This window comes from Symphalangus syndactylus, chromosome 1 (assembly GCF_028878055.3).
Source record: "Symphalangus syndactylus isolate Jambi chromosome 1, NHGRI_mSymSyn1-v2.1_pri, whole genome shotgun sequence".
Taxonomy (NCBI): Eukaryota; Metazoa; Chordata; class Mammalia; order Primates; family Hylobatidae; genus Symphalangus; species Symphalangus syndactylus.
This window is the reverse complement of record NC_072423.2, coordinates 90,779,121-90,791,967: the sequence shown is the minus strand read 5'-3', so window position 1 is coordinate 90,791,967 and position 12,847 is coordinate 90,779,121. Positions and strand designations below refer to the sequence as shown.

Sequence of the window (12,847 nt, the reverse complement as noted above, 5' to 3'; positions counted from 1 at the left end):
GACACTGACCTGTCCTCTCTGTTCATGCTTCTGGAGAACATGGCCTGTCTGCATGTCCTGCCTCTGTATGACAACATCGTACAATAAGCGCTTAATCAATAATTTTGTAATTTATTTTCTGGGTCAAAATTTGGTGCTTTACAAGAGTTCATTGATGATATCGCTCATGTTTTAGTACCAGGTCTATTTAGAAAGAGGCACTCATCGATACTTGAATCTTTAGTAAAGGCAGGGATTACACACAACACTAACCACACATCTGGGTGACATCCTGGGCACTAACTCTAATGTACTTTCCTGGATGAGGGCTTTGGGTTCAGGGTGGGAGGAGACAGGTAAGGGAAGGAGGTAGTTGGAAGCTGTGCCAACTTGGGGTGGGGCCACCTCAGTGTTCCTTTTTTGTTTGTTTGTTTGGGACAGAGTCTCACGCTGTCGCCCAGGCTGGAGTTCAGTGGCTTGATCTCCATCTCAGCTCATTGCAACCTCCGCCTCCTGGATTCAAGCGATTCTCGTGCCTCAGCCGAGTACCTGGGACTACAGGTGCGCACCACCACGGCCAGCTAATTTTTGTATTTTTAGTAGAGATGGGGTTTTGCCATGTTGGTCAGGATGGTCTCGAACTCCTGACCTCAAGTGATCCACCCACCTCAGCCTCCCAAAGTGCTGGGATTACAGACATGAGCCACCGCACCAGCCCAGTGATCCGTTTCTCAAAAAATAACCATTACCACGATGTGATCTGACCGGGGTTCATCTAATGAGTTGGGAGATGGAGCTGGATTAGGAAGCAGAGCCGAGGTCAGGTGTCAGCCCCTGGCTAATTCTCCTTGGCTCCTTAACCAAAACTATGAACTTTACTTAACTTGACATTTCCCTATAATGTGTGGTGAAAAGCTTAATCCTGTACCCACGTAACAACTGATTTGGTTCTTTAGATATTTACACTAACATCTTCTCCATTAAGTTCACGATTTTTTTTTTCTTTTCAATGCCCCATTCGTTTTGCTGGTAACTGTAGTGATCCCAAAGTTGTGAACGCCTGCCTTAGGGCCATTGCAAGAGTCACACAGGAGAACCGACATAAAGTTTTCCACTGTAGATCAGCGATTGTCAACTAGGGCACATCTACTCCCATCTCCTCCCTATTCCCAAAGACATCAGTCTGGACAGTTTTGGTTGTCACAGCTGGATGGTGGTGGGGGTACTATCAGCACCCGGGGGCAGAGGCCAGGGGTGCTGCTGAACCTCCTACAATGCAAAGGGCAGATCCTACAGAAAAAAGGATTACTTAGCTTTGATGTCAGTACTGCCAAGTGCTAGAGAAATACCTGCACACATTTGCTCCTGTAACGAATGACCGGTAGCACTCATGAGCCTCATACTCAGCAAACAGGGAGCGTAGCCCCAGCCTGGCAAGGTGCCAGCAGGAATGTGGGCATCTTTGTCCTCCAGGTGGCTGAGTCAGCCTCATGTCCATGCCTTTGCCCAGGCTGCTGCATGCACCTGGAGGCCCTGCTTCCCCTTCCTGTCATCCTCATCTTCTAGGTGCTTCATGGTCCAGCGCAGCCATTGCCTCTTCCACAAGCTGTCCTTTCTATATCCTTGGATTCCTATAGGCTTTTAATTTGCATAATAAGATCTCATCTCAGGGATATACGTTGTATCTTTCTTCAGTTCTATATCGTGTCTTCCCATTCAACTTGCTAATTAATTCCTTAAGGAAATTTAGTAATCCTTTCAACAAAATGTATCACCCTCCCCCATTTGGTGTGGTGTCGATTATGCATTGACCTGAGAACTTCTTTCTCTGTGGAAGGATTTCCATGTTCCAAATAATTTTTTATTACTGTTCTCTTGATTTATCCACTAACTCCTATTTTCATTGCTGTTTTCCGAGTCCCATGTCTTTCTCTTTCTTGTTATACTTCTTTTTGCTGGGGTCTGTCCTCCAGTACCTTTTGGAGAAAAAGTTTATTGGTCATAAAATGTTTGAGGATCTTTATTTTATCTTTATGTTTGAATGAGTAGGCTGATTACAGATTCATATTTGTATAGAATTAGAGGTTGTCAATCCTCTGATTTTTTAGTATTTATCCTCCATCCACCAGTTCTTGTGTTGGTTCCATTATTATTCCCCATCACTGTATGTGTCTCACTGTTTCTTTCTGGGAAAGAAAGACCTTTTCTTAAAGACAATGTTCCAGAATGTTAGCAAAATATTTTTTGGTATGGAAAACAGATGGATGTCTATGGACTTTTCAATACCATATTTTTTTCTGGGAAATTTTTTGGTATTATTTCCTTGGTGACTTTTTTTTTCTGAGACAGAGTCTTGCTCTGTCACCCTGACTAGAGTGCAGTGGCATGATCTCGGTTCACTGCAACTTCTGCCCCCAGGGTTCAAGTGATCCTCCCACTTCAGCCTCCCCAGTAGCTGGGACTACAGACACGTGCCATCATACCTGGCTAATTTTTGTAGAGACAGGCTTTCACTATGTTGCCCAGGCTGGTCTCAAACTCCTGGGCTCAAGCGGTCTGCCTGCCTTGGCCTCCCAAAGTGCTGGGATTACAAGCGTGAGCCACCACAATTGGCCTCTTCGGTGACTTTCTTCCCACCTTGATCTCTGTCATTCTGGAATTCTTTCAGCTGGACATAATGGATTCATCCTCCAACCTTCTTTTCTTTTCTCTCATATATTTTATTTCTTTATCTTTTCCACCACATACATACTGCTTTTCATGACACTATTTTAATTTTTTCTTTCAATTCTATTAATTATTCCAGCTATCACGTTTTAATTTCTCTAAAGTTCTTTGTTGTTGTCTGAATACTTGTTAAACCATAAAAGGAAGGAGAGATCTTAGTAATCTGGACTTTATAAAGCACTCATGAAACTTACCCATGACATAAAACATCTGTGAGACCCAGAGAACCTGAATGAATTACAAAATAGTGTGTCAATTAAGAACTTTCTTATTTCCTTTTCTCTTCTCTTTTTCTAGCCCCTAAGCTGTTAGAAAACAGTTAGCTGAGAGAAAAAAAGTGAAAGAATAAGGATAGAAAGGAAAGCACATTTTTTTTTTTTTTTTGAGACGGAGTCTTGCTGTCGCCCAGGCTGGAGTGCAGTGGCTCGATCTCAGCTCACTGCAGGCTCCGCCCCCCGGGGTTCACACCATTCTCCTGCCTCAGCCTCCTGAGTAGCTGGGACTACAGGTGCCCGCCACCTCTTCCGGCTAATTTTTTGTACTTTTAGTAGAGATGGGGTTTCACTGTGTTAGCCAGGATGGTCTTGATCTCCTGACCTCATGATCCTCCCGCCTCGGCCTCCCAAAGTGCTGGGATTACAGGCGTGAGCCACCGCACCTGGCCAAAGCTTAGATTATTATACAAACTTGAATATTCTAATTTCTGAATTGAGATATTGAGCTTTATTTCAAAAAAATGGAGATTCATTGAAGGTTCACTTTAATGAATCTTATGACAAAACGAGAGCTTTGTGTTCAGAATATTGAGCTTGTCATAAAGTGTCAGATGGATCACAAGGAGAAGATATTTGAGGAAAAGAGCCTAGGCCGAGATTGATAATATTTGTGCAGGAGGCAAGTTACGAGACTCTACTTAGCTCGGAGGTCATGGGAGAGGCTTTAAGGGATAAAGTCAACAGACCCTGCATGAGTGAATTCTATGTCCTTGGCAAACCTCAATCTCAGCTTTTTGAATGAGGGTTTCTTAAAAATTAGCAATATCTTCAACAAAGAAGACATCCAGCAGATGAATCAATGAGAGCATGGACACCTAGAGACGTGCTGACTTTGGAATGCTCACAGGTCCAGGGGGTAAAACACAGGCCCAGCTCCCTTTTGCAGGTATCTTCCTGCTGCCCCTCAGGCAATGGCAGCCCTTGCAGTATTTTTTTGTATTGTGGTAAAATAAGCATAAAATGCTTCATTTCAGCCATTTTTAAGTGTACAGTTCAGCAGCCTTAGGAGCATTTATGATGCCTTTGAAATATTCATTTTCATTGTCATTATCCCAAACAGAAACTCTGTACACCTTAAACAATGACTCCCAATACCCTCCCTCCCTGCCCCAGCCTGAGCAGTCTTGCTGGATCTCACTTCACACTCTTTTGTTTTTTGTGGTTGTTATTGTTGTTGTTGAGACAGAGTCTCGCTCTGTCGCCAGGCTGGAGTGTAGTGGTGATTTTGGCTCACTGCAACCTTTGCCCCCTGGGTTCAAGCAATTCTCCTGCCTCAGCCTCCTGAGTAGCTGGGACTACAGGTGTGCGCCACCATGCCCAGCTAATTCTTGTAATTTTGGTAGAGACGGGATTTCACCAAGTTGGCCAGGATGGTCTCAGTCTCTTGACCTCGTGATCTGCCCACCTCAGCCTCCCAAAGTGCTGGGATTACAAGCGTGAGCCACCATGCCCGGCCTTCACACTCTTTTAACAGCAGCTCAGGAAGGAAACTTTACCGTATGTGACCCCCATGTGATTAGAGTGAGCACCTTGAAATCCCCAGGCTTTAAAGGCTATGGAAGTAGCTGAGGGAAAGACCGCAAGGTAACAGCCGGGTGATGTCCGGAGTCCTGTGAGTATCATGGGGGACTCCTGTCCCAGCTACTGCCTCCCCAGGTCACTGGATGCCTGCACCTATAGGAGCAGGAGGTCCAAGGCCAGGGACCACATGGACTCTATTTGCACACAAATAGACACATGCACCCCGGATGGAGCCTGGACACTGATTGCTTTTGACACCTTCCCAGTGAATTCTAAAACAGAGCCGGGGTTGAGGGGCACTGGGTGGAGCATTTGTCATTCTCAGGTTCATTAGTGGGAACAATCTCAGACCTTCTTGGGAACTAGTGAGGACTAAGTCACACAGAACTTGGAAGCCTTCCAGCAAAATGCATATTAGGGTGCTCAATAAATAGAAAGGTATTACTTGTAAGCATTATAGTAAAGATTGCTAAGATTTGTTGAATGCTTTCTAGTATTCATGTAATATGTTCTTGTCACAATACTATGATATGTGTCTTGTATCATAGGAAGGAAAAGCGATGATAAAACAGGGATATCCATCAGAGTGAACAGGCAAATTTTTGCAATCTATCCATCTGATGAAGGGCTAATATCCAGAATCTACAAAGAACTTAAACAAATTTACAAGAAAAAAAAATCAGAAAGTGGGCAAAGGATATGAACAGACACTTTTCAAAAGAAGACATTTATGCAGCCAACAAACATGAAAAAAAGCTCATCATCACTGGCCATCAGAGAAATGCAAATCAAAACCACAATGAGATACCATCTCACGCCAGTTAGAATGGCCATCATTAAAAAGTCAGGAAACAACAGATGCTGGAGAGGATATGGAGAAATAGGAATGCTTTTACATAGCTGGTGGGAGTGTAAATTAGTTCAACTATTGTGGAAGACAGTGTGGTGATTCCTCAAGGATCTAGAACCAGAAATACCATTTGACCCAGCAATTCCATTACGGGGTATATACCCAAAGGATTATAAATCATTCTACTATAAAGACATATGCACATGTATGTTTACTGTGGCACTGTTCACAATAGCAAAGACTTGGAACCAACCCAAATGTCCATCAATGATAGACTGGATAAAGAAAATGTGGCACACATACACCATGGAATGCTATGCAGCCGTAAAAAAGGATGAGTTCATGTCCTTTGCAGGGACATGGATGAAGCTGGAAACCATCTTTCTCAGCAAACTATCACAAGAACAGAAAGCCAAACGCCACATGTTCTCACCCATAATTGGGAGTTGAACAATGAGAACACATGGACACAGGGAGGGGAACATCACACACCGGGGCCTGTTGGTGGGTGGTGGGCTAGGGGAGGGATAACATCAGGAGAAATACCTAATGTAGATGACGGGTTGATGGGTGCAACCAACCACCATGGTACATGTATACCTATCTAACAAACCTGCACGTTCTGCCATGTATCCCAGAACTTAAAGTATAACTAAAAAAAAAAAACAGATATCTATGCATATGAATGCATGTGTGTGTAAAGATTTGATGTAATATGTGAGTATCCAAGAAAGCTTTACAGAGGAGGAGAAGTGGATTCTAAAGATGGGATTGTCAGATGTCATAGGCACAAAAAGCTATAGAGGAAAAGGAAACCCATATATCCTGGTGCAAGGGTGTGACTCACGTGAGGCTTAAGAAATGAGATATAAACAACAATGGCTGGGCATGGAGCACCCGGGAGAAAGGAGAGGAAGGGAAAGGGACTGGCAGGAGCAGGGCCTTGGAAGTCCTTGTGTGCAACACAAGGGTGTGGACTTGCTCCCCCGGCAGTGGTTCCTTCTAGGTGTCTCTGAGTGCTGGAAGAACTCCATGAATCCTTGTTTCCAGCACACATAGTGTGTAGTAGGCTGAACTGGTCATGAGTTTCACACATTAGGTTCTATTTCTAAGTGTACATATTTCCTGATGTGATTAAAAATACGAATTTCCCTTAAGATCAATGCTTACCTAATAATAACTGTTATCGACCAGGCGCAGTGGCTCATGCCTGTAATCCCAGCACTTTGGGAGGCCGAGGTGGGCGGATCACCTGAGGTCGGGAGTTTGAGACCAGCCTGACCAACATGGAGAAACCCCGTCTCTACTAATAAAAACCAAAAAATTAGCCGGGTGTGGTGGTGCATGGCTGTAATCCCAGCTACTCGGGAGGCTGAAGCAGGAGAATTGCTTGAACCTGGGAAGCAGAGGTTGCAGTGAGCTGAGATCGTGACATTGCACTCCAGCCTGGGTGACAAGAGCGAAACTCTGTCTCAAATAATTAATAATAATAATAATAATAATAATAATAATAATTGTCATCTACTATTTTCTCCACTGTATAAAAATAACCACTATTTATGAAGGTGCGTTTTCAGTACTGTGTTCCCTTACTTGAAACCCTTGAGAACCAGTGCCTTCTGGTCATGTAGGGTTGTTGAACAGAGGATAGTGTCACATTTCAGATTTAGGGGGCTCACTTTGCCGTGAATGAGAAGGATGTATTACAGGAAGCATTCTTGGAGGCTGCAAGACAATTTAGGGACTTAGTCTGAGCTGGGAAGGATGTGGACCGGGCTGTGATGTGACTGTGTGATGGGAATGGAGCGACTCCCAGAGGTGACGCTGTGGCCGTGGAGGGAGTAGAATGGAAAGCACTGTTGGGGGCAGGAGGGAGGAGACCTGTGGTTGGCTGATTCTTGCCCCCATTCCCCCAAAGATATCTACTTCCTAATCCCTGGAATCTGTGAATGTTCCATTACATGACCCAAAAACAGCACTTTGCAGATACGATGAAGGTAAGGGTCATAAGATGGCAGGATTATTTTGAATATTCTGGTGGTGCCTAAACCCAAACCCTATATTTTGTAATTAAAAGTCGCGGGGGTGGGCGTTAACCTGGAAGAAAAAGGAGACGGGAATGTATCATGGAGGCAGAGGTTGGAGTGATGTGGCCACAGGACCAGGACGGTCAGCGGCCCAGAAGCCAGAAGCAGCCCTTAGTGAACTCTCCCTGAGAGTCTCCAGCGCAAGTGGAGCCCTCCTGCCTCCAACCTCCTGAGAGTGATACTAATGTTGGGCTTCTGACCCCCAGACGTGGGAGAGAATCAGTTGGTGTTTTGTTTTTGTTTTGTTTTGTTTTCTTGAGACGGAGTCTCACTCTGTCGCCAGGCTGGAGTGCCATGGCACGATCTCGGCTCACTGCAACCTCCGCCTCCCGGGTTCAAGTAATTCTCCTGCCTCAGCCTCCTGAGTAGCTGGGACTACAGGCTTGTGTCACCATGCCCAGCTAATTTTTGTATTTTTAGTAGAGACGGGGTTTCACCATGTTGGCCAGGATGGCCTCGATCTCTTGACCTTGTGATCTGCCTGCCTCGGACTCCCAAAGTGCTGGGATTACAGGTGTGAGCCACCGCGCCCAGTTGAGTCAGTTGTTTTAAGTCACCAAGCTTGCGGAGGTTTCTTGCAGCAGCCACAGGACACCAAGCCAGCAACCTGTGGCGTCTCCCTGTGTCCTAGTCAGGGGACTTGCTGGGTGGGTGCCTTAGCCTGGATGGGCTCATGGAAGGGAGAGCAGGTTGGGGGCGGACCCTGTGCTCAGTTTTACATCCTGCTCCTGAAATGACTGTGGAGTGTGTGCTTGGAGCTGTCCAATTGGCAGGGGGTGCTGGTCTCTGGAGCTCTTGGGGTGGCTTGAGGGAGGAGGGAAGCATTCACCTCAGGTGCTGGTGAGTGATGCAGACACTGAGGAGTCCTCTGAGTGTGGGGAGTGAACAAATGTGAAATCCAAGTTGAAACCTGGAGATGTCCTCAAATTATGGTAAATGGAAAAGAAAGTATACTGGACATGACAGAGGAGAGAAACCACAGTGCAGAGGTGGCACCAAGCAGGCTGACTGTGGGTCTGAGGGTACATCCACTAGGGTCCCTGCTAGGTAGGAACCCTGGGCCTGGACACTCAGGCAGGTTGGGGGTTCCCTCAGTACAAGACCAGCAGGAACGTTGTAATTCCTGTGTCCTCATTACCATGGTTTTCATTTACGGCTGCAGGATGGAAAATATGTAAAGAACGCAGGATGATTCCTACCAAATATTTCCTTCTGGGATGCCCGGACTCAGGCTCCTTTGATAACGGGATGCTGGTTCTCTGGAGTTGATTGTCAGCCATGCCCAAAGGCCACTCCCCTATGGAAACCACTCTCAACTCAAGGCCCAAGACTGCAGGATAACAAGACCAGTGGAGAAGTTCAGGGCAAGTGATTTATTAGAGCAAGACGTTGAAACCTTTACATTCTGCAGTGAAGATCGGGATATCATTGAAAGATGGTGGAAACTAGCATTAAAAACTTTTTACATCTCAGCGATCACATTTCTCTGCTATTTTTCCCTGAAATAGAAAACGAAAGAAAGGAAGGTGAGGTCAGTCATGCGGCTCCTGGAGACAACAGGTTAACATCCAAGTGGCTGATGGAATTCTGCTCCCAAAGACAATTGCAAGGGTAGAGGCAGGAACTCAGCATGTGCGGGAAACCAGGGCCTAGACCTGGTGGCTTCACAGCACCCATGCCGGTGAGGGAGCAGCCTTTCCTTGCCAGGCCAATAGCCCTGGGGGGACCCAAGCGTGAGGCCCAGGGTCCTCATAGAGGGGGGTCAGAGCAGAGCAGCGAGAGGTTATTGTCTGGGCTGTCCCAGGGCTTGGAGTCTCCTGTTTCCTGCAATGAGGGTCCCAGGGCTGAGAGGCTGGTCAGGGCTGAGAGGGCTTCTGGGAAGCGTGGCTTCCAGGAGACTCCAGCCTCCCCATGTGGGAATTCTGCCTCAGGGCCCGAGCACCTCTGTCCTGAGCCTGCAGCTTCCATGACCATTTGCAGCTAAACCTCAGGACAGCAACCCAGAGGCAGCCAGGCTGAGAGGCCCCTGGAAAACCTCTGATTTCTTGAGAAAGACAGAGTGAGAACATCCCGCTTCCATGGCAATGCAGGAGGTAGAGTAGCGAGGGTCTTGGCCCACTGGCCGTGGTCAGAAGAGCATCGTGGGTGAGGAGGGGAGCATGCGGTCTCAGGAGCTGGGAGGGGCTCCTTCCTGGTTCTGCAGAAGCTGCAGAGAAGCCCAGCCCGCAAGCGCAGCATCTGCAGGAGCCCCTGCTCTAGGTCCCTCCCTGCCTTCCTCTCCCTGCTCAAGGCTCCCATGCTCCCCAGTACATTCCACAGTGACTGTGTGAGGGCCACTTGGCCTCAGGGAAGTCCCCAGGTGGAGAGGCAGTCATACTTGGCCCTTCACCACCCCTGCCTTGGCCCTAGCTCACTCCCCATGTCCTCAGCACACTCTGGGGACACGGCATCCAGGCAGGTGACCTGAGGAGGAGAAACACGCAGGAGGCTGTGTGCAGCTGAGTTGAATTCTGCAGGTGAAATGGTAGCACCCACCCTGTGGCCCCAGGTGACCTTCTCAAGCGGTGACCAGCAAGGCAGGTGCCCCACCACCTGTGTCCCTCACAGAGCAGCTAGCTGACCTCACTTCACACTGTGCCGCTGACCAGAAGCCTGGACACATGAAAGAGAAAGAAATTACCAATGTTTCTGTAATCAGCACTCTCTTCTCATAGGCCATCATATCCACACATTTCTTCACTTCCATCTTGGCTGCAACAGCTTCCAGAGGTGCCTTAAATTTGGCAAGTTGGAACTTGAACACAGGTTTTCCAGCTAATAAGAAGCCTGTGATTTCAGAACCAAGAGCTTGACAGACCACTGCATTTGCTGGAGCAAAATAATAAAAATATAATTTATGTAAGGAAATCAGTGTTTCTCCCATGCCTCCCCGATGTGAGACCAGACAGGAACCCCAGGGTTTTAGGCTTCTATTCAATAACTATGCCAATGACAATGTCAGACCCAGGAGGTTGTGACTTCCTTGAGGTCACACAGCAAAGGGCAGAGCTAGAACTGAAGAACCAACTTCCTGATCACTCATTCAGTGTCTGTTTTTTTTAAAGCACACCCATGCCGGGCGTGGTGGCTCACGCCTGTAATCCCAGCACTTTGGGAGGCCGAGGTGGGTGGATCACGAGGTCAGGAGATCGAGACCATCCTGGCTAACACGGTGAAACCCCGTCTCTACTAAAAATACAAAAAATTAGCCGGGCGTGGTGGCGGGCGCCTGTAGTCCCAGCTGCGTGAGAGGCTGAGGCAGGAGAATGGCGTGAACCCGGGAGGCGGAGCTTGCAGTGAGCCGAGATTGCGCCACTGCACTCCAGCCTGGGCGACACAGCGAGACTCCATCTCAAAAAAAAAAAAAAAAGCACACCCATTACTTTCCAAAGCTTCTCTGGATCAATCGCCAATGTTCTCTTTTCTAGATTTGAAAATAATCACTTTTTTCTGCCAGTTAAGTGACACTTTATTAGTCATGGACATTGGTGAAGAGGAGGTTTTGGGTAATCAAATTTTGAAGTGAATGGTAGAGTCAGAATCCTATCAGAAATTAGAGAAATGAGTAAATCTGGAAAAGAAGAAGTTAAAATTATTAAAATGTTGAAGGTGATGTTTTGAGAATAAGTTGTAGAATTTAGGCTTATGTGATTCAACACAGAGCTAAAAGGTAAACCAAACAAAATAAAATCATGTGAATCAGTTTTAACACACATTAGAAGCTTATACAGGAAATTGTACTTGGCCCATATTCTGCAGCAACATCTAGACTATTTGGAGAGGATGAGAGGAGGGAACTGAGGCTACTTTCTGCTCCCACTGGGAATTTTGGAAAGACCTGGAGTAATCATTTTGCTTGGTCTGGAATCTCCATTCCCCTAAGTCTTTTGCAAACACTGTGCATCCAGAAAGCGCCCCACCAGGCTCAACATGACCCCTGACTATGCAACTTCAAACTGTGGGGAGAATTTGGAGAGGGTAGTATCAGGGGTGTCACAGGGAAACAGGGAGAGGTTCAGAAAAGAAGAGGAAAGAGAAAAATCAGAGTCTGGATTGGTCCTGACAGGGGAAAGGAAAGTACCCAAATGAACTGGGGAAAAAACAGCCATAATTAATTTTAGAAAAATAGAAGTTCTGATGCTAACCATTGTAGTATTCCTACCACCATTACTGGTAGGACCCCTAGAAGATATATTGAGTGCTGCTTATTCTAAGAATTCATTTGCAGGCTTCTTATTGAGAGAATCAGAAAGCACCATCTCTTCTTGGACTGAGAGTTATTCAAGGATCCTTCCAGATGTAACATTTTATGAGTCTGAATTTACAATGTAAGAAGCTGTGAGCTCAGTTGGCACCTAGAGGTCTGGGGAGGAGAATGTCTGAGAGTGCAGTGATCGGCTTCACATCCACAGCTAGACCCTTGGCACAATAATCCCACTCCATTCCCATTGCCACTCCCGGCAGAAGCTCTAAGCACCAATGATAGGAGGAGGCGCGGGGAGGGTAAGCATCTTGCCCATGGTGAAAGAGCTGAGAAGTGGCTGAGCCCAGAGTCACCCCAGACCTCACATTACATCATCTGACACAGATCCCATCCAAGAGTGAAGCTCAGGCAGAATTCCTAACGTTTGCCTGCACTGATTTTCTGCAAAACTTCCTAGGTGCTGCGGATTTGATGAAATGAGGCCTGAGCTTTATGAGCAGTTCCTTCAACTAGCACAGGATAAGGTTTGGAATTTTGGTTTGTTTCAGACCCCAACCTTAACCCAAATAGGTGACCTCGTGCTCAGAGAAGGGTGTGTACCAGGGGCTGGTGCTGGACTCATGACTGATGTACTCACCCCGGTAGCAGCAAAGGGCCAGCGTGAGCAGCAGGAGACACACCGACAGCCTCATGGTGGCTTATTCTGCTGTGAGCTCAGCTTTAACCAATGATGAGTGATTTTGACTCAACCCCAGGAGCCTGTGGAGCCTTGGAGCCCAGGGCTATTTGTACCTAGGGAGCCTGGCTGGTCCTGCCCACGTGGGCATCTGGCAGGTGATGAGGCCTGGCTTCCAGCCCTCCCTTCCTAGCCAGAGCTGCTGCCATCCATCAGTGTCATGTCCCCATGCCTGCCTGCATCCTGAGTGGGTGGAGCCCAGGAGAGCAGCCCTGCAGGAACTCTGCTCTGTGCTCCAGGTGAGTGTCCAGGTGCCTTTGGCAATGTTTCCTGGAACCTCAGTTTGCTTTTAGGCTTTTGAGGATTATCTCTCTGTTCTTTATGTCAGTGCAAGGGCAAATGTGAGTTCTCACTTCAGGAGGAGAGAAACCAGGGGTGCAGGAAGCTAGGGTCTGTGGTTTGGTTATAGGAGAGCAGGCACGGAAGAGA

The 12,847-nt window shown here is 47.0% G+C and overlaps 1 protein-coding gene across 1 annotated transcript; it reads right to left on the bottom strand.

The window, feature by feature from the left end:
* Window positions 1–8,797: 8,797 nt before the first annotated feature.
* Window positions 8,798–12,443, bottom strand: LOC129486700 (secretoglobin family 1D member 1). Its single transcript, XM_055287052.1, has 3 exons — window positions 12,320–12,443; window positions 10,120–10,307; window positions 8,798–8,938 (listed from the first exon to the last, which is right to left on the bottom strand). The coding sequence occupies exons 1-3, from the start codon at window positions 12,372–12,374 to the stop codon at window positions 8,909–8,911; spliced, it is 273 nt and encodes a 90-aa protein (XP_055143027.1). The 5' UTR covers window positions 12,375–12,443; the 3' UTR covers window positions 8,798–8,908.
* Window positions 12,444–12,847: the final 404 nt, after the last annotated feature.

Excerpts from the sequence above, each read along its gene's own strand:
- LOC129486700 (XM_055287052.1), bottom strand. The coding sequence starts at position 12,374 with ATGAGGCTGTCGGTGTGTCTCCTGCTGCTCACGCTGGCCCTTTGCTGC. Across the intron at positions 10,308-12,319 it reads GGCCCTTTGCTGCTACCGGG|CAAATGCAGTGGTCTGTCAA; the intron begins GTGAGTACATCA and ends ATTTTGCTCCAG. Across the intron at positions 8,939-10,119 it reads TGCTGATTACAGAAACATTG|GGAAAAATAGCAGAGAAATG; the intron begins GTAATTTCTTTC and ends TTTCTATTTCAG.